Raw genomic sequence first — 24,087 nt, forward strand, 5'->3', positions numbered from 1 at the left:
GGGGTGGGCGCCACCTGACTGGAACAGCGCGCAGCTCCACCTTTACGCACTCAGCTACTCCACCCTCAGTCAACAGCAGGCAGCCAATCAGCGGCCGAGGGAGAGAAAACAATCCACACTTATCACTGCACCACTTCGATAGAGCGATGGTTACCCAGCCTCCAGCCACTGGGTCGAATACTTTATATAGAGTCCTCCAGCACTAGAGGGCGCTTTCAACCAAGGAGAGACCCCACCGGCTGTAAACAACCATTAAACTAAATACAAAGTTTCAATATCATTAAAGTGAGCAAAAAGTTACAATATAATAAAAATGTATTGAAGGGTTCCACTACTTTAAAACTCAATACAAAGTTTCAATACTGTTAAACTGAATGAAAAGTTCCAATACTATTAAACTAAATACAAAGTTTCAATACTGCTAAACTGAATGGAAAGTTCCCATAATATTAAAATAAATAAAACTTTTCAATTTTATTAAACTGAACAAAAAGTTCCATTATTATAAAATGTATTAAAAGGTTCCACTACTATTTAACTAGACGTAACGTTCCTATACTATTCAACAAATAAAATGTTTTAATACTATTAAACTGCATAAAAAATTTAATAATGAGAGCAACAACAAGTTATTATTAAAGGTATCAAAAAGTTTCCATCAGGTTAAACTGATTAAAAAGCTCCAATACTGTTAAAAAGAATAAAAGGTTTCACAACTGTTAAACTAACTGACAAAGTTCTATTAACTATTAAATAGAAGTTTAAAATAAAATAAAAAGTTTCAGTTAAACACCGAATTGAAAACGTTTCCCTTGCTCACCCACAGAACTTTTTGTTAGATGTCAGAATCTGATGAGGCTGATGACACTATAGAGAAGATGACCGAGCTGAGTGACTCACTCTCCAGGTGTTTCCCGGCAGTCGAGCAGGAAAGTGCTGAGGAGCTTTATGGTGTCAGACTCTCGGGCCCTGAGGGCAGCAGGTTAGTCACCAGCGTTCCCAGGAGAAACCCGTTGGACCTCATCAAAACACAGTGAGTTTCATACCTACAATTAAATGTATATTTGTTATTTCTAGTAGATTGTAAACACTCCTGCAACTCCCACAGGATGTCTGATAAATCAAGCTCAATGGAAGGATGTTATGAATCACATGAAATGATGTACAAATTAGTGTATAATACAAATAAATCATTCGTTTATTAAGTATATTTATATGTATAAATGTACATGTAAGACGTCCACTTGCTCCTCCTCCTCCTCCCCCTCCCCCTCCCCCTCCTCCCCCTCCTCCTCCTCCTCCTCCTGTGTTGGACTGGACGGCGGCTGCTGTGGTGTGAAATGTGTCTTTCACTACAGTAAGAAGCCAGACAGGAAATATGAGGTGCCCGGCAGAAGAATGAGTCTTTTTCTAGGCTTGTGGACAGGAAATGTCAGGCTGCCCTCTGTCTGTCTCGGGGCCTCCTCCTCCTTTCCTCCTACTCCTCTTCCTCCTCCTCCTCCTCCTCGTCTTCCTCCTCCTCCTCTGAACGAACAGGGTCAGAGGTGAAGATGCTGGAGCGAATGACCTCACATTAAACCAGTGGATATAAATATAGTCTTACACATTTAGTGTGTGGTGAGTCCTACAAAAATAGTGTTAGTGGTGTTATTTTACACAGTCACTGAAGGACGTGAAGTTGTGTGTTATTAAAGTAACTGTGTGTTACTGACCTGTTCATTTTGTGGCCCATTTTTAAATTTGAGTATTTACAGACAGGAAATGTACAGTACAGTTCATATGAATAATTAAATTTCCACATCTTTCTATTCCTCTTTCTTCTCCTCTCTGTTCTTCTTCTATTTGTTCTTTTCTCTCTGCCTCAGTGTCTGTTGTTTACTCTCTGCAGCTTCGTCGGATGAGGACGAGGGAGTGAGGGAGAGAGGGAGAGAGAGAGGGAGAGAGAGAGAGAGAGAGAGAGGGAGGGATGGAGGGAGGGAGAGAGGGAGGGAGGGAGGGAGGGAGAGAGGGAGGGAGGGAGAGCTGCAGTGGATGAGCATTCCTGTTGTTTCTGAGGTGACAGCCATACAGAGGGGCCATTGAGAGCCACACTGGACCCCCACAGTTGGCTCATTCTGGAATGTGTGATATCGTGCGGGCTCGGCCGAAACAGAAATAGAACGAGCAGAATTTACCCAAATACGTCATCCACTATCATTATTGAAATCTTTTTTTCAGCTGGATTGATTTGTGAAGTGTGTGGGCAGGTTTCCAAACACTTTAAGGGACGGAGAGTCAAACCAGTGGACAACAGAGATTTGGCTGAATGATGAGTCTACTGATCCAGTGGCTGTTTCACCTGCAGCACCAGGGCAACAGGAGCTGGTTGGGACTGAAATAAAGAGTGTCTGTGGGCTTTGGTTCTATGTTTGTTCCAGTCCGCTCCTGCCCTGCACACAACAGGCCGGGTCCTCCACCCGGCAGCTGACCCCCCATGGCTCCGTCTATGACTCAACCCTGGCGGCTGCACAGAATCGCCTCTTTGTGTTCGTGAAGAATGTTTCTTCTCTGACCGTTATTTTGGAAAAACAGAGGCAGAGAGAGAAAGAGGCGGGGACGTGAGTAAATGAGACAGATTTAAATCCCAACATGTGATTCATGCTTCGTTTGTGGGACATCATCTTCCACAACTCATCAGACTGCTGGTCCTAAAAGTAAACTCCAGAAATTTCATGAAGCTGAAAGTTGTACAGTGTCGTCCCATCCCCAGCTCTGTGTCTGTGTCACGTGGGGCAGTGAGTCTTAATGAGATCTTGTAACTATCCCAGAGTAAAACCCTGCAATTTCCTGTTTAACATGGAATCAACTTCAATAACATCGTGACGGTCGGAGTGAGGAACCTAAACCTCAGTGAAGCAAACAAGAAGCCTGGAAAAACAACGACTGAGACAAAACGTTTCAGAAAAATCAAAGGAGAGGACACTGAAGAGGGAGAGTTTATTTATTGTTTGAGCTTAACAAAACTTTTTCCCCACTCTGCATATCATCTCTTAGTCCAGGCTGTGGAGTATTGGGGGGGGGGGGGGGTGGGGGGGGGGGGGGGGGGGTATATATTTGATTTAGAGCTGCTCGTACAGTGAAAGTTGGTAAAACTTACAAAAATGTGAAATCAACACCCCGGCTATGAACAGCATCCTTAGTGGGTGCCCACCGGGTCCCATTACCTCCACCTGAGGGAGACATAGATTGGATACAGCACTGATGTGATAAGATGGGATGGTGCAGAGGCTTGAGTCCTCCTGCCCGGCCCTTTCCAGCTTGTCCTCCCTTTTAATAATTTCCCAATTTAGGAGACACATCTATCTTTCTATCTATCTTTCTTCCTTTCTCCACATTTCACTCTTGAACTGACCTGTTATTAAGATGAAAAGCCCTAAAAACTACAGCTGCCACAACATAAAACATGCTATAACCCTCAAATACTCATTGTTTCAGTGCAAAAATGCATTTGAGTGCAGACACAAGTGGGCTTAGGTTCCCCAGCGGTCGCCCGATAAGTGCCTCAGTCTCCTCAGTGTCGGAGCGTGACATGTGAACTGTTAATTGAGTCGTCAAACTGCTGCAACTCTGTGTTTTTCACATTGGGACACACCTACCGAGCAAAAATGTGCACACATACACAACTTTGTGGTGCCAGTGAAAGCTGAGGCCCCGGCCGCCGCGGCTCCCCTTCCTGTCACTCTCCCTCCAGAGCGGTGAGGTCTGCCTCCATGTTTGAATTACAGGGTGGAGCAGAGCTGTCTAAATCTGAGCTCCACCACACACTTGAGCTGCAGACATAGACTTTAATCAACCACAGCACATCAACTTCCAGATTCATAACCAGTTTTAAAAATGCGTCCATTGCCAACTGCACACTAACAGTCGCACTAAAACAGAAACAGGGTCACGTATAGTGACGGAGAGGTCACGATAAACAAAACACTTCAGGCCTCAGCGCTCCACCTGTCTGTCTGAGGAGTTTGTGAGTTCTTTATATTTAAGATCACATTTGGACTGCAGGTGGAGGTTTGCACTAAAGTAAGATAACCCCACGTTTTCAGGTGAGGGTCACGTTGGCCACATGCCTCCCTGCTGCTGCTGCTGCTGCTGCACATTCCCTGGGTTTTCAGGGATTCCGGTTTTAACTGGCACCAACTACACAAACATCAGCAGGAAAACCAGTCGTCTGCAGAATGAGCACGATATAAATTAAGAGAATGTCACTTAAATAACTCTGCTATGTTTCATTGATGCTTGTCTGTGCAAAAAGTTATATTTTTGATGAGGAATTCCTTTAAGTATTTTCCTGGGAACGATTCATGGAAAAATGGAGCTGAAGGGAAATCAGCGTCTGTTCTGGATCGTCAGAGTTTTTCTGAAAAAACCTCGGACTCTTAAAGTCAGACCAGGCTTCCTGAGGCGAAGAGTTGCTGTCCAGTAACTGTCAGATATAAACGTTACAGTGTGTGTGTGTGTGTGTGTGTGTGTGTTTTCTTTATTGCAGCCTAGAAAGCACCGAGCTCTGACATTACACAGCTCTATTGTCTCCGGGCCAACACTCAGCATCCTGGCAGCTCAGGCTCCACTAAAACAGGAGCAGGATCCAAACAGAGACTCAGAGGTCGACTTCTTTCTTGTTGCTCTGGAACCAAACCTGCACATTTCAGTGTCAACACACTGATCTTCCCACAACTTCAACCCATCAGCCCCATTACCCTGAACCACTGGTTTTGAAGTGGATTCATCTTATTCGTACTTGATGTATTAAAATGTGTTTTTAGCAGATGAAGCTATTTGGTTTGAGAGGCAGTGAATCAGAATCAGAATCAGAATCAGAATTCTTTTTATTGCCTTGTATATTTTCACATACAGGAAATTGCCTTGGTGTGGTTGGTGATGATGGTGACACAAAAGTTATTATTTTTATTATTATGAGTGATGAAGTATTTTTTTCTTTCCTCTCTTCCTGTTTCCCTCCTTTTCTTTCCTCTTCTCAGCTTCATATTTTGTTCCTTTGGTTTTCCTCTTATCTCTGTTCTCCTGGTCACTGAAATCCAGTTGAATAACACACTGTTCTCACACCACTCTCAACAGCAACAACAATATTCTTTAAACTTTATCTGTGTGTGACTTCCTGTTATTGCTCTCTCCTTTTTTCATCTCTCCCTCCTTCCTCTGGTTTTCTTTCCCTAACCCCCTCATTCTCTGCTCATCACAGACAGTCTGATACTTTGCAGCTGTCGACATCAGGAGCCGCTCGCCCTCCCAGATTCACATCGAGGACCATCCCTCCATTTCTCCTGTCCTCCTCTCCTCCCTCTCCTCCCCTGCCTCCCCCTCTTCCCTTGCTCTGAGTCGTCTCCTCTGTCCACCGTGCTCCCTCATCTCTTTTATCTCACCTCTTTCTCTCTCTCTCTGTCTGGTCGTATTCACTATTTTCACATGTGGCACAGGAAATTCATTTTGGCATTCACAATAAAAGATTCCGCAGATGTTCAGTTGGATGTTTCAGGCGTCGGTTGGAAGGATCACTGTCCTGTGCTCATCCTGGAGAATCCCTTCCACCTCCTTCTCCATCAAGTGAAACCACAGATGCACAGGGATCATTGGAACGAACTGTAAAACTCAAATGGGAGAACTGAAGTTAGGTTGAAGATGTTCATCAGATTTTTCCGATTTACCACCATAAAGATCTGATTGGCTAAAAATGTGAGAACAGACATGTGTTGATAAAGTGTGCAATATTATTATTCTCAAATATTTATGATGTTTAACATGTTATTGCTTTTATATATTTTATTATTCTATCTATTCACTGGTTTTATATTTACATTCTTATATTTTTACCTTTTAAACCTGTTCAGCTCTTCATCATCTGTGGCAGTTTTAAACACGCTCTATAAATAAACTTTGTACATGTGTGTGAAGATGCTCACGCCATGTCATCATAAATATCTGACTGATGGGAATGTCTTGTCCTGTTGTGCACACACATGCGTAACATACACCCAAACACACACATACAAACCATTGTTGCATGCCCAAATGAATGCGGCAGTGACAAGTGTATTTTCGTCAGGAGGAGGTCAAGAGGGGTCCCGTGGAGAAGAAAGGTAAATGAGACCCACAGGAGCTATTAAGAGATCATGTTTAAAGAGCTGAGCATAGGTCAGGGATAATGTCTCTTAATGATGAGTGTGTGTGTGAGTGTGTGTGTCATCATTCCATCATTTACTACATGTGCAGGCTCATGTTACACAATCCAAGTTGCTGCCACATCTTCTAGGTTCCAGAACAACCCGCAGAAGCAACCATCTTTAGTTGGAGACTTTTGTCCGGCAGCCTCCTTCTCCATTTCTTCCCAGACCTCACTTTTCGCAGAGGAACTTGCAGCAGGATGTTGCTGTTGGCTTCAGCTTCATCCATCATTATTTAGCTATTCACGTTTTTATAGTCCAGCCTCCTCCTCCTCTTCCTCCTCCTCCTCCTCCTCCTCCTCTCCATCTCCCTCTACTTGTCAGCAACAGCTCGGAGCCGCCGCATGTCTGAGCGGAAACGTACGACTCAGCCCGAAGAGGATGAGAACACAGAGAGAAGGAGCTCGTCTGGAGTTTACTCTGAGGTGAGGGATCGTAAATCACTTTGTGTGACGCATGTTTCTTAGGATGTGAAAACTGTTAAAACGTGCGTGTAACCGAGAGCAGCAGATACTCATGTTCACTTTAACTCACCGCTCAGTTTCATTCTGTCTTCTAGAACAGTTCTGCGTAAAAGGACAACGACAGTCTCACCTTTTTTACGCGCGTACTTAACGCACCGTGCGTCTCCATGCGTTTTATGAATCTATGTGTTTCTCATATTACTGCAAATACCCGGTTCAAAGTTAGTTCGCGTTTCTCTTCAGTATTTAAATATTGTAGATAAAGAAAAGTAAAGTTATAGAAATTGTTATTGTCGATGCAATTAACTTGTATATTGTATTAATACAATAGCAATTCATTGTGCGTTTCTGAAATAAAATAATCTTAAATGTACAGATCAGATGTATAAAGACTGTAAAACATTAATAGAAGCAGTATAAATCATTAATTATATAAAACAGGAAACCTCTAAATGGCAAGATTAAGTGATTAAATTAATGCGTGAGAGGTTTTTAAAGCAGCTTAAGGTTCGATCAGATTTTGGGGATCTGGTTCAAACTGTGGCACCACAGTGTCTGAATGCCATTTTAGTTTTAACGTTGGGCACAATGAGCTGAGCAGCTCCTGCAGATCTGAGAGACATATAAACATCAGACATTTTAGAACTGTGTTCATGCTTCTGGAGATAATGATTATCAAGCCTGAAACTAATACCAGTGCAAAGACTTGAGGATTCAATGCATTTTATCGTGAGCCTTAAATTATATTTGCAAGGCTTTTGAAAACAATCAGATCTCTGAAGAGGCCAAAACTCTGCTCATATATGTTCATACGTCAGAACACAGAATCATTATTCAAGATGAACTATGTGAAAGTGACGAGACGAGTAGATAACCAGCTGCGTCCTTGTGAATGAAGAAGCTTTTCAAAACGCTGCAATTTGGAAGCAGCCGGTGAAAATCAATTGGTCACTGTGTGTCTCCAGTGAAACCACAGAACAACTGTTTCAGGGATCAGATCAGCGGGTCGACCGCCTGTCAGGGAGGTGACGTCACAGAGGGACACTGTCCTTTACCCGTCCCAACATCTGGCTGGCTTCAGCAGCTCTGTGGGTCTTCAGTGGACAGACGTCTGTCCTGTCTGGATAATTTAAAAACAGACTTTATACGATTCTCTGTGAAGATTAACTTCCAAATACGATTCTTTGTGTGAGAATACAACCAAATTAAAAATAATGAAAACGTTCATTAGATCTTTAAAGGTCACAGAGGCCATGCCCCCCCTGGCAGCTTCTCCTTTGAACAGCCACTTTTATGTTTCATTAACGGCACCTCCCTGTTTGCCTGGTGGAAGTTTGGAGAGGTTACGTTTCCTTATGCTCTTTGTTCAGCTCAGCTTTGAAAGGATCAAGATATGTTTGCACTTCACTGTTGCTCGGCCTCATTTCCCCTTTGCACTGTTGACCCGAGTCCCATAGCACAAAAAAAGAATCTGTGAAGCCAGTGGATGAGGTTTTAAACCTGACCACAGAGATTAATGTGTTTGCTTCGCCTGCTATTGTTTTTTAACCTTTTCTTTCAGATCTTTGCACGTCGTATAAGAAGCCATTGAATTAGCTGAAGAGTTGTAATGTGCAGTGAAATCTTATCTGGAATGTTTCCTCTGTGATGTTGACTCTGCTGAACATTAAGGAAAGTGTGAGAGTTAAGTGGAAGGTAGCTCATGAGTCGCATGTTATCTATCCGGGGTGGCATTGGGCGAGAGGGGCTCCACATCCTGGACAATCAATCAAGAGTCTCCAACTAACCTTACCCAGTCTGCATGTCTTTGGACCGTGGGAGGTTTAGAACATGCACAATCCACACACAAAGGCCCGGGATCCGAACCAGGGACCTAAACAATCACAGTCACATCCGTGCCATATGGAGCGGGCAGGCCTCGGATTTGCCACGTTGCTGCGGCGGATCCTTTACAGTGCATGTTTTGTTGTGTTCCGACCTCAACCACAGTTCTGCTGGTGCCGCGCTGAAGAAAGGAGGAAGCGCCTCAGAGCTGAGCCACTGCAGCCCGGCCTTGTGTACTTTTTTTGTGTCCTCACTAGGACTTTTGTTAGCATAAACACAGACCCTGTAAGGAAGAGTGGACCTGACAGGGACCAGAGCTCGGTCCTGATGATGCAGAACGTCATCTCTGAGGTCCTGGTTCCCGTCAGTAGAAGGAGCTGACTGGTGGTTAGGTTATGGTTTGAGTGAGGAGTGAACTGGTTAAGTTTGGGAGAAGGTTTTGGTTAAGTGTGTGTGTGGAGACGCTCATGTTCACATGTACCAGCTCACGTATGACTGAGCGCCATCACTAGTGTCACCGGAGCCTGATCCTACAATTTGTGGTGCTGTGGCTCCAGATGTTTCACTGAGGCTAAATCTTCACTCAGCAGGAAGAGTAACAGCGTGCTTCACTCTGTGTGTGTTTGTGACTGAGGGAAAAACAGAGATTTAAAAGCCTAAGTGAAGGACGAGTCAGAAATAGAAGCTTGGAGAGAAAAACACTCGTAAAAACCGGAGGTAAAAAATGTGTTTCCCATCAGTGTCCACAGACCCTTTATTTGATGGCCATAGATGGCGTCCGGTCGGCTCTCCCCATCGCACGCTGTTCCCACTACGCTCTCCAGCTCGACTGCCTCTGCAACCAGTCGACCTGCTCACCCAAAACACTCCTGTTTGTGGACGTCTGCAGGTCCAACTTACAGATAAATAACAGGCTGAGCAGATCTAAACGTCTCCCAGTGCATCTAACGAGGCCAAGATTCTGTGCACAGGGAGATTCGAGTTCAGCCTCATTTACTGCTCATTAAGAAAGAAGATCCCAGAGTAAAAAGGCTGATGTGGAGGGGGGGGGGGGTGGAAGCTGTAAAAGCAGAGAACATGTCAATTACACCACGAGAAGCTGTGACTTCAAACAGGACAGATGAAAAGGAACATGCTTATTAGGGATTCAGGGATGGAAACTGAATCTACAGTGAAATTAAACTTGGTTCTGATCTGGTTGTAAAGCCAGTGGCTGTCATCAGCACAGTGGATATTTGTGTCCCTGCTCTTGTTTATCTGCCTCTCACCTTCTCGTGCCCCACAGGCCCTAATCTTCCTTTAAGCTACGCGTTACGAGCTGAGGGATCAGCAGACGACAGCCACCGTCCAGCCCCACCTCCTCCATATCCAACGCCACCTCTAAGTTGATTACTCCGGCTGTCACACACCCACACCTTCATCGTGTGCTCCTCTCCGTCAGGTTGGGCAGTGAGTGACAGCCCCCCACAGACATTTGCCCTGGAACTGTTGAAAAACTGGGATTAGTTGGTCGATTTGCCGATGGTAATCTGAGGCCGGGACACTGCCCGTGCAGAGAGGTTGGCACCACATCACCTCGCTCAGGTTGTTATATCACACGTCCAGATGGCCGCGGCCTCGGAGAGAGTCTCCAGCCGCCTGGGGCATTAATCCAGAACCTGGCTGTGGTTTGAGGGAGGTCACATGTTCGGTGCTTACTGGTTTTCACTTGGACCCGGGGGTCATTTCTTCTTGTGGATCCAGGAAACACAGATACGATGCAGGAAAAACTGTCTCTGACACGTCACATCATGCAATCTTTTTATTCGATTAATAGAAAAATGTCTAAACCATAAGGACAGCTTTTGAAATAAAATATGGTATTGAATGATATCTGGAACTTCACCACCCATTTTAATAGATGAGATAAAAGTGGGCTAGTGTTTATTTTTGTTGCCTTCACCAAGACGCTTATGTTTTCATCTGTGTTTGTGTTTGTTAGTTTACGGGATTACGCAAAAACTGCTAAACGGATTATGATGAAACTTGGTGGAAGGATTGAGATATGATACAAATCTGGATAAAGTGAACATTCAACTGTTGTGGCCTTGTTTGTTGGTTAGAAGGATTACCCAGAAATTACTGGACCCATTTTCATGAAATCCTGGAGCAGATGCAGGACTTTCTTGGTCACTTTCTTTGACATGGCGCGATGGGGATTCAGCCTCGGCTGCAATATATTCTTGATTAATGATCTTTTTTGTAAATGCTCGGTCTCTGAAATGTCCAAATATTGCCAGGCAGAGTTTCTCAGAGTCAAAAGCACAAAACACAAAAAGTTGTATTGGAAAAAACTGAAGCCAAAAATCTATTCCACTGCAAAAATAAATTGCAGCAGTTTTATTTGACATGTTCGTTCCCCTGAGAAGCTGCTGACTCCTCTGGCAACAGAGAGAGAGAGAGAGAGAGAGAGAGAGAGAGAGAGAGAGAGAGAGAGGAGAAAACATCTCCAGCATCACTCAATCCCACACTTTGAGCTGCCCGACACATTGATGTGCTCCTGGACGCTCCGGCCTCAGACTCTGGTCCAGTGTGTAACTCACATCTCTCTCTCTTTCTCTCTTAGCTGGCCTCAAGTGAACTGAAAGAGAAGAGGAGAAACACAGACGCCCCCCCCCCTCTCCCTGTGGACGCCATTGAAGAACTAAGTGGATTGAAGAGGGCAGAGAGCAAGTGAGGGAGTCGGGAAGGTGGTGGGGGGGTGGGGGACAGAGGAGATTATCAGCTAATCCAGTGCGTGGACAGTCCTGCAGGAGCCTCGTCGTTCTTCCAGGGTGACGCAGACAAAACAGTTACTGGATTACCCCTCTTCTCTTGATCGGCCTTTTTGAGAAAGAGTTGTTCTTCTTTTTGCTCTGATTGTTTTTCTCGGACTGTTGGACGTCTGGTGTTGGGAACGGGAGGGGGGGGGGGGGACGCAGGACAAAGAAGTTTGGAGACAGAGCCGGTGTGGTCTACAGGCAGCGTGGTGCCCACATGGACAAATCTCTTTAGAGCACGACGGTGCATGGTGGCGGAACCCCCCCACCCTGTCTCCCGTCCCTCCCTCTCTCTCCCTCTCTCTCCCTCTCTCTCTCTCTCTCTCTCTGCCTGAACCTTGAGGAAGAACAACTCAGCGGATGAGACACAAACAAGATCCTGTCAGACGCTGTTGAACACAAACAGAGAGGAGCCACGTCCAGGAAGAAACACTGTGAGGACACTCGTCTCTTATTTCAGTTTTACTTCCATTAAAAGGTTCTTGAATGTAAAAGGAGAAAACTCATGATCACTGATTTAAACTCTTTTTAAAGTAATGTTTCAACGTGCATGTGTTGCATCCCTGCAGCTGCACACTGACGTTGACCACCAGAGAACTGAATCACTAAGAAAAAGCTGATTCAATAATGAGAAGGTAAAACACGTTCTTGTGAATAAGGTGCGATTAAAATCCAATTACATTTCATATGACAGAGTTAGTTATAAACCTGCAACGAGTGTCCGGTCTTTAAAGAGCTTTGTTTACCAGGTTGAGGTAAACCAGACTTTGGTTTCACATGGCTTCCTGCAGAGTGATCCTCTTAGACTGACAAGGACACCTCCCTGCATGTCTTACGTCTCTGTATGTTTTGCGGCTGGACTCTGTTGCTCTGCCCCAAAACTCTCCGGCCACATCGTTATTCATCTTGTTTGTTATTTTGACTGAAGGCCGTTGCTGTGCAGAACAGAGACAGAGCAGAAGGAGAAACTGGGAGTCTTCATCCATGCTGGCGTCTCTCGGTGTAGATCCAGGGGAAGCGTTGACCGATGAATCGTTGGCTCTGGTCGTGTGGAGAATGGATTATTCGCACATTCCCTGCAGACTGAACAACCACATAGTTGTCTTGCATGTCCTCACTGTCCTGGCATCTTAATTTGTTCTTTCTCTCCCTCTCAGGTTTCACGGTGGATTCAAACCTGACGGACATGCACCCGTACGCTCCCATTTGAATTAAAGGGAAATTCCAAAACTTCTCTGCCACCATGAGTCTGGGAAAACTGCCAGGGATTAAGGGCCTTGTGTCCAGCTCGCAGGGGAAGAGCCGGTTCAAGAGCGACCTCTCTGTGGACATGATCAGCCCGCCAATGGCCGACTTCCGACACACCATGCACGTTGGCCGCGGCGGGGACGTGTTCGGGGACACTTCCTTCCTCAGTAACTACGGGGGGGTCAGGGAGCCTGGAAGTCCAGATTCCACGAGCAGCTCCAAGACGACGGGTTTCTTCACACGCACCTTCAAGCACGTCCGGAAGAACTCTGTGCCACGGCCGCTCAGGGGCTCCCGGGACCTGTCCCCGCCGCCGGACATCTCCCCCATCATCAAGAACGCCATCTCCCTGCCCCAGCTGAACATGGACCCTCCCAACGGGTGCATGAAGAGGATGTTCCCCAGCTCCACAGAGGACTCCCTCTGCACATATGGTGAGATATCACTTCCAGCATGGGTTTATAAAATAATACTCAGAGTGTTTGTGTGTGTGTGTGTGTGCGTGTGTGTGTGTGAGTGTGTGTGTGTTTGTGCACAGATCTGTATCTAACACAGCATTGCACACACCAGTGAGTTTACAGTTAAATTTCAAGTTAAAAAGAAACCTGAGAAAACTTTACAAAATTGAATCAGGATATTGTCTGATTTCCATGATGAGTCATTTTATCACTACTCAACAAACAGCTTGAAGCGTCTCTATAAACGACCTGGACAGATTCATTTCAGCGTTGAGTTGGAAACTTTAATAGATTCTTTGGGTCGTGTCCCATCCACAAACTTTCATTGAAACTGATTTAGTAGTTTTCTGTGTGTGTGTGTGTGTGTTCATTTAAATTCACTTGAGCCAGATTTGTATTAGAAAACTGCATCATTCAAACATGAATCAGTGGGATCATTGGACATGTTCCTCCCAGACGAACATAGAACATAACCTCATCGGTTTCAGGCTCAGGACGTAACCTTAAATCAAAAGGAGCATTTGATTCTCATGTGGTTGAAGAGCTGCAGACTACAGCCAGTACACTTTCTCTTCCAGTAAACCCTGAAGCAAACACAAAGACTTTGTTGTGCAGCCATTCACCTACTCATGGTGCTTGTGTTAGTCACCAGGAATCAGGAAAACAAAGAGGACCTGGTGCAGTGAAGCATCGGCCCGGCCTCTGTTCTTCCTCTTCTCTCTCCTGCAGATCAAACAGTTTTCAGAGCTGCTGAAAAGAGTCGACTATAAATGTCCGTGGACACATAAATAGAGCGAGTGAGGTTGTCCTCCTTTAGATAGCGTTCCCACATTCCTCCGGGACGACCGGCAAACACACACAGCTTCTTCTGAGTCATCTGGGATCACCTAGGCGACACCTGTACACAACTAGGTCGACACTCACAAACACACACAGCTGGTTTGAGAAGGAGAAAGATACTTAGTGGGCATTTCCTGTTGTGTGTGTGTGTGTGTGTGTGCGGCCGCCTGGATGCACAGCATAAATGCACCAATCATTATAATCTGTGGACCAATCAGAGCTGATGAAGCAGACCAGGGTCCCGGCTGGAAATCCCCGTCTGAGGCTCCAAATTCTTTACCCAACTCCGGAGGAATGTGCCCGGAGCCCGAGGGCCAGAGGCGGTGAAGTGAGGGAGGAGGCTGGATGCCAGTGGGTTTCTCTGTTGGCCACATATGTCATTATGTCATCCCCGCCCACCTTCTTCAGTCTCTGCTCATCCAGGGGCCGATTTCAGTCTTGGAATGCATGTCACGAATTAAGTGTATTCCAGTCAACTACGGCTATATATCGGATATTAATATGATTTTAAAAAAGGTGTACATTTTCGACAAATGTTTAGAATTCAGATTACAGTATTTGCAAAGACGGTAAAGAAGAAATCCAGTGCTTCAGTTTGGCAGAGGGAATCACTACAGGGTTTTGACGTACTGCCATCTTCTGGTGAAGCAGGTGTACTGCTGGCATTGCAAGCCTCATCCTACTCAGCTCTGTATCATTCTCTCTCCATCATCTTCTTTCTGTGTCTGAACGTTGTAGAATTTTGTATTTGTGTATTTGTCTTCTGTCTGCAGACGCTCCATCAACACTAATAACAACTAAACACTCTTTGGAAAGTTTATTGCAATAAAGGAACTTTGCAGGTTAACTCAAATACATAAGAATCGAATAATATATCATTTAGAAACTTTTTAGAGCTGTTACAGTATCCACTCCAAAACAATATTCAAGCGTTTTAATGTGTTTGTGCTGTTTTCTTTTTGTTGTATTATCAGTTTGGTTCATCTGTGTGAGGTCAGTGTGTCTTTCTGTTGCAGGTCTTCAGTCTGGATTCGTCACCCTGCCCCGCCTCTCTCGCCTCGACAGACAGTTTCAGGACGGAGACGTGCAGAGAGGCTCTCTAACCGATGGCAGCGGCAGCACCATGACCCGCTCGGACTCCCTCGCCTCGTTCACCGTGGACCTCGGGCCGTCTCTCATGTCTGAGGTGCTCGGCTTGATTGACGACCCCCACTACTTCCAGATGTCCAACCACAGCCCGGCCGCTGAGGAGGAGGATGAGGAAGAGGAAGATGAGGACTCTCTGACAGAGACGCCTGTGCAGAGCCCTGAGGCGACGTCTCCCAACCCGTCCATGAGCAGCGGGTCGTTCAGCAGGACGAGACGGCCAGGCAGCTGTAACAGGGACGAGCAGGAGGAGGACAGGGGGTCTCTGAGGACACCGGACGCGTCCACTGGGTCCCCACAGCGAGTGGAGTCGGTCATGGAGGCTGAAAAGTTCCTGAGGGCGGCGGACGTGCTCTCTCGCCATTACGGCGGGGGGTCCTTCTCGAAGGGGACGAAGATGAGCAGCACCACCCCCCCACCTGCTCTGTCCTCCAGCCGCAAAACACCATACGGCATCACCGAGGAGGAGGAGGAGATCAAAGTGTAGATGTTGAAACTCAGACTGAAAGACAGACTTCAGACTTAACTTTGATTCAACAGAATCGTGGGAAACATTGAGGGTGTGAGGGTTCCTCTAAAGTCAGACAGGTTTGTATGATGATCTGTTCTTCCTCTGCAGAAGCATCACTCCTCCTCCTCCTCTTCCTCTTCTCACATGCACCACTGATCAGCTTCCAGATCCTGGTCTGTGGTCAGTGTCTGCAGGAGGAAGGTTTTCCTTATTGACCTGGATCCTGGACGTTCTCCTCTCTTTTTTAGATTATTTATAACAGAGACTATGTTATACAGAGTGAATGAAGAACACTCTGAAGAACTGTGGATTTTGAAAGACTGCTCGTTTCCTCCCAGCAGATCAACACCTAACACGACATAAAACATAATATGACTCACATGAATAAAGATCACGCAGCATCTGGACATATTAATACGTTGCATACGTTGGAAATAAATATAACTGTCATAGGAAATAAAATGCTTTTATACAGTTGCAGCTGTAATATACTTTTTGTTCATCAAACTTTTGTTTAACTTTTACAATGTTGTCTCACATTTTCTGATAATCCAACAAATGAAGCAGTTTTTTATGGAGATAATTCCTCTAATTTTGATAAAAATCTGTAATAGTTTAAAATCCTACACAGAATAACAAATGCAATATTCCAGTGGCTTCTTTGTTTTCACTTTATTTGAAGACAACATCATTTTGGGTTGTACTCGTATGTAATCCTGTGTAAACAACAACATTTCAAATAAACACTGGTGAAGGAAGAACTCAAACTCAAGTACACTTTTGCATTTACTTCCTATAAGTAGAAAACAAACATCCATTAAAACATTCTATGTAGTTTATCACAAGTCTTTAAACATTTATTTATAGTTTTCAACCAAGCTGCACGTTTCCCAGCAGCTGTTTCTATTGGCTGATCTTTATGGACTTCAGCTTGATGTCCCCGATGATTCGGATGTAGTCGAAGACGCCCATGGCCACACGGTTCGGGAACTGGACTTCGTTCCCATCAGGGAGTTCCACCTCGAACATGTCTCCGGTCAACTTCAACACGATCTGAGAGAAAAAAGATGTTTTATATTTGCGCTCTGAGGCAGATATTTCAAAACCAAGTGAGACTCAAACTCAAATAGCTTGAGGTAAGAGAGGACATCATTGAACAGAACTTTCCACACAGATCTCGTCCTCCTGTCCCTCACCTTGAGTTCTGCTCCCCTCTGCAGAGGGTTGTGTGTGTCCCGTTGCTCGTCGCCCCAACAGCCTTCCGACTTGGAGTTGCACACGAGCACAGCTCCGTCGCAGTCGTCGTGGAACCGGGGGTTGAAGTGAAGAGCCAGGTTGTCTTCATCGCTGCCGAGGTCGATCTGGAATCTGAGTTCAGACAAGATGGTCAATCCAGATGTTTGCAGAGATGGGAACACAACACAGACATGCAACGAGAGCAATAAACAACAATGTATCTGCGTTTATATTAACATATTATTTGAAAGATTATAACAAAAAGGTGTTTGGTTAGATTACCTTTCAGCATCATGCAGAAGTATTCCTTTGATTTTCAGCTGATCGCCAGTTTGCAGATTCACATTCTTCATTTCCAGTTGCTGGTGTTCAGGGTTTAAAAACATGTTATTTTAGAAAATGAAAAATCAAACATTTACATCTGCCAACATACCACAATTTACAGGCGTCAGGGCAGTGAAATAAAAACTTACCAAGCTCATGTTGGGTCCTGGTGTGTGTGTGTGAAGAGTCCTGGAGTTAAAGTGGAAGATGGAGCAGCTTGGTTCAGTCTTGAGGCCCGGCAGAAGTAAAATGGAAAGTGTTTTAGTTCCTCCTCTTTTATAATGAAAAGGAACAAAGTGTCTCAGTCGTCATCATCACAATCAAAGAGCCGATTCAATGCAGACGTCCTGCTCTGATTAATCACTGCTGTTGAACTCATTCTACGAATAAAAGATCGACTGATCAGTCTTCAAACTAAAGGTTCAGATCAGGTGGGGAGGAGGGGCTGGACTCTGCTGATTACATCACAGGGAAACAGACTTCACTGTATTCACTCATCTACTTAAACATTAAAAATTGTTGACATGATTTTTATTTATATTTTGACATAGGTTCTCAGCCACTATCACACTGGATTAGAATTGAAAGCATCTTTTAGTGACATTCTGCTGGTGTCCTCTAACTGTTCGGAAGGGAATTTAGATTAAAATGATTTGATAACTAGCTCCTCATGTTTGTATTTAACATCATCCATTAATTTAGGAGGAATCAGTTTTTTTAAAGGAGGAAGCTGCAGCAGCACTTTTGTAGAACCCAATTTATTTTTTGTTATTTCTGTCATTTTAATAAGGTACTTTGCAATTTGCCTGCAATTGAACACATTCAAGTACTTCAACAAAAACATGGCGGCCATAGTAGAGATTGTTGTAAATTTATGTATTTAAATATAAAGGATCTATTGTAGGGTAAAGAAAATAACAATTAGTACAATTGTGGTAATTACACACTTTTATATTCAATTTCTGCATGTAGATTCCTTTTACCTGAATCTTACACATTTAACCTTTAAGATAGTGACCAGGCAGATGTGACAGATGTAAAAAACAGAGACAGACACTTAAAAACTCACCACAAAGAAACAGTGTAACATGAACTCTAAGATGATTACCACAGAGGGACTCAGGTGAGGCAGGAAACAGGAAATATTCAGGTTTGTAAAAAACACAGGAATGAATATGCATCATGACTCCCACTCCTCTCCAGACGGTGGGGGTAGGGCACCAATAAGTTGTTTGTCAGCCTCCATTAAACACCAGAAGAAGAACCACAATCACTAGGAACTACTTCCGCTTCGTTGCCGGAAGTGACAAAATAAAGTAAACAGAGCAGCTGTCAATGGCCTCGGAAATTCACACAGTTCCAGAATAAAGGGACAGAAAGACATTTGTACTTTTTACTCACAACATCTGACGTTTTTATGAGAAACTGCTGTGAACACTGACGAAGGTAAATCGTTTGTTGACGTTTCTAACCAAGTGGAGCCTTCTGTTAGCCTAGCAGCTATCAGCTAATTAGCCGGCGTTAGCAGGCTGTTTCCCTGTAGCTCGCTCCCGTGCAGTGGATATGTGTTAATATCTCAGTTTGTACCAGTGATGTCATCTCAGTGAGTTTGGTTTACACTGACATATTTTACAGGCTAACCACAGGTAGTTAGCATAGGCTGCTAGCTGCTAGCTACCAGCTGTGAGTTCACCTGCTGCAGCAGCTGGCCTCTCCTCCTCATCCTCCTCATCCTCTGTCCTGACGAAGAACAATCACCTGCTTCTTTACCTGCATTTGATAGATTCTGCATTTTCCCACAGGATGATTAAGTTCATCTCACTTTAAACTACTGTCTGTGTCAGTGGTTGCTCATCATGTAAGTGTGTGTGTTGTGTTCACCCACAGGGACAGGAGCGACTCTGCCCTGCGATGTTCACAGACATGGACTACGAGCTGGAGGAGGACAAGCTGTGAGTGTACACTTGTTCATGATCTCTTCCATTCAAGCAATTCACCGTTTTTAAATCTATATGAATCATCTGCTCACACGAGCTATTTCTCTAGAATTTAATTCGTTATTTTTTTGCTATTCTTTTATTCTATTCATTATCTGGCTAGTAAGTAATTCGTATTAAACTTAATTAAGAGTGTCTGCTTGTTTGTATATCAAGGAATTAAGAGTTGCAAAATATAAGTCTATACTTATAGAATTCTCCAAGAACAGCGTCACGTATTTCCTGCAAATCTCAGTGTGTCATATTTCTCCTGAACAGAGGGATACCAACAGTACCTGGTACTGTGTGTCTGAAGAAAGATCCGAACAACCTTATTGGCATCAGCATTGGTGGGGGCGCCCAGTACTGCCCTTGCCTCTACATTGTCCAGGTACAGAGTAGGAACAAAAACAATATTTGGTCTTTGGTACCTTTTTTAAATGATGTTTGTGTCGTCTCCCAGGTCTTCGATAACACCCCAGCAGCTCTGGAGGGGACGCTGGCAGCAGGAGATGAAATCACAGGTGTGAACGGGAAACCAGTGAAGGGGAAGACTAAAGTGGAGGTGGCCAAGATGATTCAAGTTGTGCAGGTACTCAAGCTCTGGAGATCACAGTTCATAGTTAATAATAGTCCTGAGCACCATTAGTATACAGTCAGATGGATTCTGTGGATACACAGTCTAGAACTTGGTTGGCTGTATAAATACCTTTCACTACTTGATTAATGTATGAGATGAATAAGTAAATTGTCTAAGTCTGCTCCACTGGGGATGAATGAAAAGATATATTCATAAAACAAATAAATCAGTAAAATATTACTCACATTTTGTTGTATCCGACTCTGGTTGTAGATTTATCAGTGAGCAGTCCAACACTTTACTGAATGGGTGCACACCCGCCACTGGACTGTGGAGAAAAGGGACTTAACTGCCCAGCCAGGCCGAAGAGCTCATGACAATGGCTGGCAGCATTCGGCATTACGTCACCAACACAGAGCGCCTGTGTTGTTTTAGCAGCCATTGTTCACACCCATAAAAATTCCCTGACTTCCTGCACGATGGATTAAAGAGAGGGTTCAGTGTTGGAATTAAAGGATTAGATTGTGCTGCTGTTCCCCAGTCGATGCAGATACTGCATGTGAATTTCACCCGAGGCGTCCTGGCGCTGGACAAGTTTGCACAAGTTAAAATTGAACACGTTATAGAAAATTAATTACATTTAAATAATTTATTATAGTTACACAATTAAACAAGTGGGAGAGTTTTTTTATTTTCCTCGATATGATCTTTTAAATGTGTGTGTTTTATTTGTTGTTGATGTAACTGTGTGTGTCAGGAAGAAGCAACGATCCACTACAACAAACTGCAGGCAGATCCAAAACAGGGGAAGTCTCTGGATATAGGTATCCCCTCCAAATACTCACTTTGAATCCCGAACCATGACTCTCTGTGTTTTATAAGTTCATGTATTTTAATGCAGTGATTTGGATAAACACACATAAACACATACATTGTGTGTTTCAGTGCTGAAAAAGGTCAAACATCGGCTGGTAGAGAATATGAGCTCAGGCACCGCAGACGCTCTGGGACTCAGCAGAGCTATTCTCTGCAACGGTGAGATTATTATCATGATCATTATGAGTTTTTTCATATATAATAAATTATGCTTATGGAAATGAATGTTGCTTTTCAGATGGACTTGTCAAAAGACTGGAAGAGCTGGAGAAAACAGCAGAGCTCTACAAAGGTAAAGAATTATCTAATAAGGAAACTTCAGTTACTAGTCTAGTTAAATGTGACAAAAAACTGTAACATCAGTTATTCCAGAATCGGTTGAGTTGTGGTTCTTTGTGGAAATCGGTGTGATGTTGTTCCTTTGTTGGCCTGCAGGGCTGATGGAGCACACGAAGAGGCTGCTCAGAGCTTTTTTTGAGCTTTCTCAGACTCACAGAGGTGAGTTACACTGATCCAGAATCAGACATTTAAATAAACAATGTGTTTTAAAATGCATCTTTTCTAAAGAGACAGAAAAACCCAAGACAGATCTTCCTTGTAGATATCATCTCAGTGTTAGTGTCTAATATGTCTGACTGGTATTTGATTACACATCTTTTCAGCGTTTGGTGACGTTTTCTCTGTCATCGGCGTTCGAGAGCCCCAGGCGGCGGCCAGCGAGGCGTTTGTGAAGTTTGCTGATGCTCACCGCAACATTGAGAAATATGGAATTCAGCTGCTAAAGACCATTAAACCCGTGAGTACAGTTAGGAGTTTGGCTCTGATCCGGTGTCTCAAAGAGGAAAGTGATTTTAGAGCTGTGAAGAACTAGAAAAAGATTTAAACATTATGAATTCAAGCACAAAATATATTAGTTGTTACTCCAACACTTCGATGTGTCTCATTGAACAGATGCTCCATGACCTGAACACGTACCTTCACAAGGCCATACCGGACACGAAGCTCACCATCCGCAAGTACCTGGACGTGAAGTTTGAGTATCTGGTAAAAACACAGCTTTCTTCTTCTGGCTCAGTGTACGACATACAATGACTAAACAAGTTCCGCGTCAGGCAACAGATTAATTATACTCGTCTCTTTCAGTCGTACTGTCTGAAGGTGAAGGAAATGGACGATGAAGAATACAGCAGTATTGTGAGTTATGATTCAAAATATTCAGTCAAATGTTAAAGCTATCAAACCCCGACTGAGCACATGAGCTTTGTCATGTAGTATTTTAAATGTTCTCAAATGCAGTGTGAATAATGTGCTTGCTTCTACAGGCCATCGGAGAGCCCATGTATCGCGTGAGCACCGGTAACTACGAGTACCGCTTGGTGCTGCGGTGTCGGCAGGAGGCCCGGGCCCGCTTCGCCAAAATGAGGAAGGACGTCCTGGAGAAGATCGAGCTGCTGGATCAGAAACACGGTCGGTTATCACGTCAGGAAGTATCACAGATCTAAAACAGGATATGTGAAGTGAAGAGGTTGTTGAATAAACAGGCAACTCATGAGAATCATCTGGATTTTGACTTTATATTTGTCTTTAAGGACATAATATCATACCTACCTATTTTTTGCCTGGATAATCGTAGCATGGTATTGTTATATTGGCACGAATAGATCATTAAAATGTATGGTTAGTAAGTTTTTGCCGCCATGTCACTGATTCACTCTCATGATTCCAGCAAAACATTTTTAAAAGCTTATTTATTTTCCTTTCATTTGCTACTTCTCCTCAACAAGTCAGTTTTAAACACCGTCTCTCATTCCTTCCTCCACAGTCCAGGACATCGTGTTCCAGCTGCAGCGCTTCGTCTCCGGCATGTCGCACTACTACGACGAGTGCTACGCCGTCCTGAAGGAGGCGGACGTGTTCCCCATCGAGGTGGACCTCTCCCGCACCATGATCAACTACTGCAGCCAGTCGCTGACCTACACGGAAGATGAAGAGGAGGACGAGGACGGAAGAGGCGGAGAGGAAGGAGGCGGCAGCAGCGCAGACGGTCAAACAGAGAACGGCGCAGAGAAACTGATCGATGATGAATGAGAGTGTGTGTGTGTGTGTGTGTGTGTGTTCTTGTGGAGATGAAGTCCAACATTTCCCCCAGCAGTGATCTTTGCAGTGCAATACGGCAGCAGGAATGGTTAGAAGTGTTTTGGAAAGGTGGAAACTACTGAAACTAGCTGATATCACTTGGTAAGCTTCTCTGGTGGTGTTTTACCAGAACACATTTTGATTCTCAGCTTTTCTCCTTTGCTTTGTAACACGACTGTCTTTCACAAAATGAGGTCAAAACAGAAGGAAACTGTATCTGAAGCTGTGGAGTATAAACCAATATGAGTTGTGCCTTGGTAGCTTTTAGTTTACTGAAGTGAAATGGATCTGAGCTGTTATACTTTAACTTTTACATTTTGATTTTATTTTTTGCAGCATCAAAGTTAGAAGGAACTTATTTAGCCTCAAAGTAAAATATTATTTTGAGGTGAGCAGTGTCACAACAAGGAAATGATTTTCTCCTCCCCATAACAGAAACTGGGAAATGAAACTGGTGTTGAAGTAGGTGACTGGCGCAGACATGACGTCATGGTGGATTGTAGGATACCATCACTACCTGTAAATACGAAAAAGCAGAACGGCTTTAAAAATCACTGGTGTTGTATTTTTTCTCTCTCGTCATTCCAACTTTATTTATTATACTTTTCAAAATATACTTGAAAGTTCTAAAGGGAAAAGATTGATTCCATATAACAGAGAATATAATTATTTAATCGTGTGTAATCTGTCTTTTATTTTGTCTTCTGAGGATTAAGATGATTTTGTGCATTCTCATGATTTGCTTTGTAGTTTGCGGCGACCAGCGGGGGGGGGGGGGGGGGGCAGCCTCACATCATGTGAAGGATTTAAAAGGATTGTATGGTTTTTGTTTTTAACTGGAAAGAAAAGAAAACACATCAAAGGGACCTGCTGTGTGTTGATGTCTTCTGTTGCACAGGTTGGCTCACAAACGGCTGAAGCAGATTTGTTTTGTACCACAAATAAATAACTGTAACTTCCGTGTTTGGTCTGTTTGATTGAGGATTCTGAGTTAATGGGAAATGTGTGCATTATAACACAACACACACACACTTGTGATGTCACCAGGACTTCACATTACATTATTTCCTGGAGAATAACTCAAACCTGAAAACACAAGTCATTCGTGGGATTTATTCTCTTTCCATAACATGAGAGAAGAACGATGAGCCGCAAGAAACAGCAAATAAATGAAATGAAATAAAAACAACAAAGCAACAGTATCTCAAACTAAACACGGATAAAAACATTAAAGGTATAGTTCACAGAAAAATGTAAATCCACTCGTCTACCCACCACTATGGAAGGGGGGGGGGGGGTCAACGGTGAACGATTCTTCAGACGTAATAAAACCCAGACATTCATATTCGAAACGAGGTCACAACAAACCCTTTTAAAGTGTTGATGACGAGTCGGAGGTGTGTGTTTGTTGTTGTGCACGCAAGTACGCAGACACGCGCGAAAGAATAGCTC

General features: G+C 44.0%; 3 protein-coding genes across 6 annotated transcripts; 2 read left to right on the plus strand and 1 right to left on the minus strand.

Moving 5' to 3' along the window:
- Positions 1-6,537: 6,537 nt before the first annotated feature.
- cdc42ep1b (CDC42 effector protein (Rho GTPase binding) 1b) lies at positions 6,538-16,170 on the plus strand. Of its 4 annotated transcripts, none has more exons than XM_062407807.1 (4): positions 6,538-6,643; positions 11,112-11,792; positions 12,462-12,986; positions 14,867-16,170. In XM_062407807.1, the coding sequence occupies exons 3-4, from the start codon at positions 12,548-12,550 to the stop codon at positions 15,481-15,483; spliced, it is 1,056 nt and encodes a 351-aa protein (XP_062263791.1). In that variant the 5' UTR covers positions 6,538-6,643; positions 11,112-11,792; positions 12,462-12,547; the 3' UTR covers positions 15,484-16,170. The 4 variants fall into 4 exon arrangements, with proteins under 4 accessions (XP_062263791.1, XP_062263788.1, XP_062263789.1 ...); XM_062407804.1 differs by having other exon boundaries at positions 11,112-11,738; XM_062407805.1 differs by lacking the exon at positions 11,112-11,792 and having other exon boundaries at positions 6,552-6,643.
- Positions 16,171-16,406: 236 nt separating this feature from the next.
- Positions 16,407-19,943, minus strand: LOC133970796 (galectin-2-like). The gene is made up of 6 exons (XM_062407853.1): positions 19,869-19,943; positions 19,475-19,646; positions 17,217-17,294; positions 17,026-17,105; positions 16,704-16,875; positions 16,407-16,560 (listed from the first exon to the last, which is right to left on the minus strand). The coding sequence occupies exons 3-6, from the start codon at positions 17,223-17,225 to the stop codon at positions 16,411-16,413; spliced, it is 411 nt and encodes a 136-aa protein (XP_062263837.1). The 5' UTR covers positions 17,226-17,294; positions 19,475-19,646; positions 19,869-19,943; the 3' UTR covers positions 16,407-16,410.
- pick1 (protein interacting with prkca 1) lies at positions 18,372-23,407 on the plus strand. Its single transcript, XM_062407789.1, has 13 exons — positions 18,372-18,513; positions 18,955-19,019; positions 19,323-19,434; positions 19,507-19,635; positions 20,381-20,447; positions 20,569-20,658; positions 20,738-20,791; positions 20,935-20,997; positions 21,162-21,295; positions 21,451-21,543; positions 21,643-21,693; positions 21,822-21,966; positions 22,322-23,407. The coding sequence occupies exons 2-13, from the start codon at positions 18,979-18,981 to the stop codon at positions 22,585-22,587; spliced, it is 1,245 nt and encodes a 414-aa protein (XP_062263773.1). The 5' UTR covers positions 18,372-18,513; positions 18,955-18,978; the 3' UTR covers positions 22,588-23,407.
- The last annotated feature ends 680 nt before the right edge of the window (positions 23,408-24,087 follow it).

Source organism: Platichthys flesus, chromosome 16 (assembly GCF_949316205.1).
Source record: "Platichthys flesus chromosome 16, fPlaFle2.1, whole genome shotgun sequence".
Classification (NCBI taxonomy): Eukaryota; Metazoa; Chordata; class Actinopteri; order Pleuronectiformes; family Pleuronectidae; genus Platichthys; species Platichthys flesus.

Coding starts and splice junctions, on each gene's coding strand:
- cdc42ep1b (XM_062407807.1), top strand. CDS start 12,548: ATGAGTCTGGGAAAACTGCCAGGGATTAAGGGCCTTGTGTCCAGCTCG. Junction 12,987..14,866: donor GGACTCCCTCTGCACATATG/GTGAGATATCAC, acceptor TTTCTGTTGCAG/GTCTTCAGTCTGGATTCGTC.
- LOC133970796 (XM_062407853.1), bottom strand. Junction 16,876..17,025: donor CTTCTGCATGATGCTGAAAG/GTAATCTAACCA, acceptor GTCTGAACTCAG/ATTCCAGATCGACCTCGGCA. Junction 16,561..16,703: donor AGAGGGGAGCAGAACTCAAG/GTGAGGGACAGG, acceptor TTTTTCTCTCAG/ATCGTGTTGAAGTTGACCGG.
- pick1 (XM_062407789.1), top strand. CDS start 18,979: ATGTTCACAGACATGGACTACGAGCTGGAGGAGGACAAGCT. Junction 19,435..19,506: donor CTTGCCTCTACATTGTCCAG/GTACAGAGTAGG, acceptor GTCGTCTCCCAG/GTCTTCGATAACACCCCAGC. Junction 21,967..22,321: donor GCTGCTGGATCAGAAACACG/GTCGGTTATCAC, acceptor CTTCCTCCACAG/TCCAGGACATCGTGTTCCAG.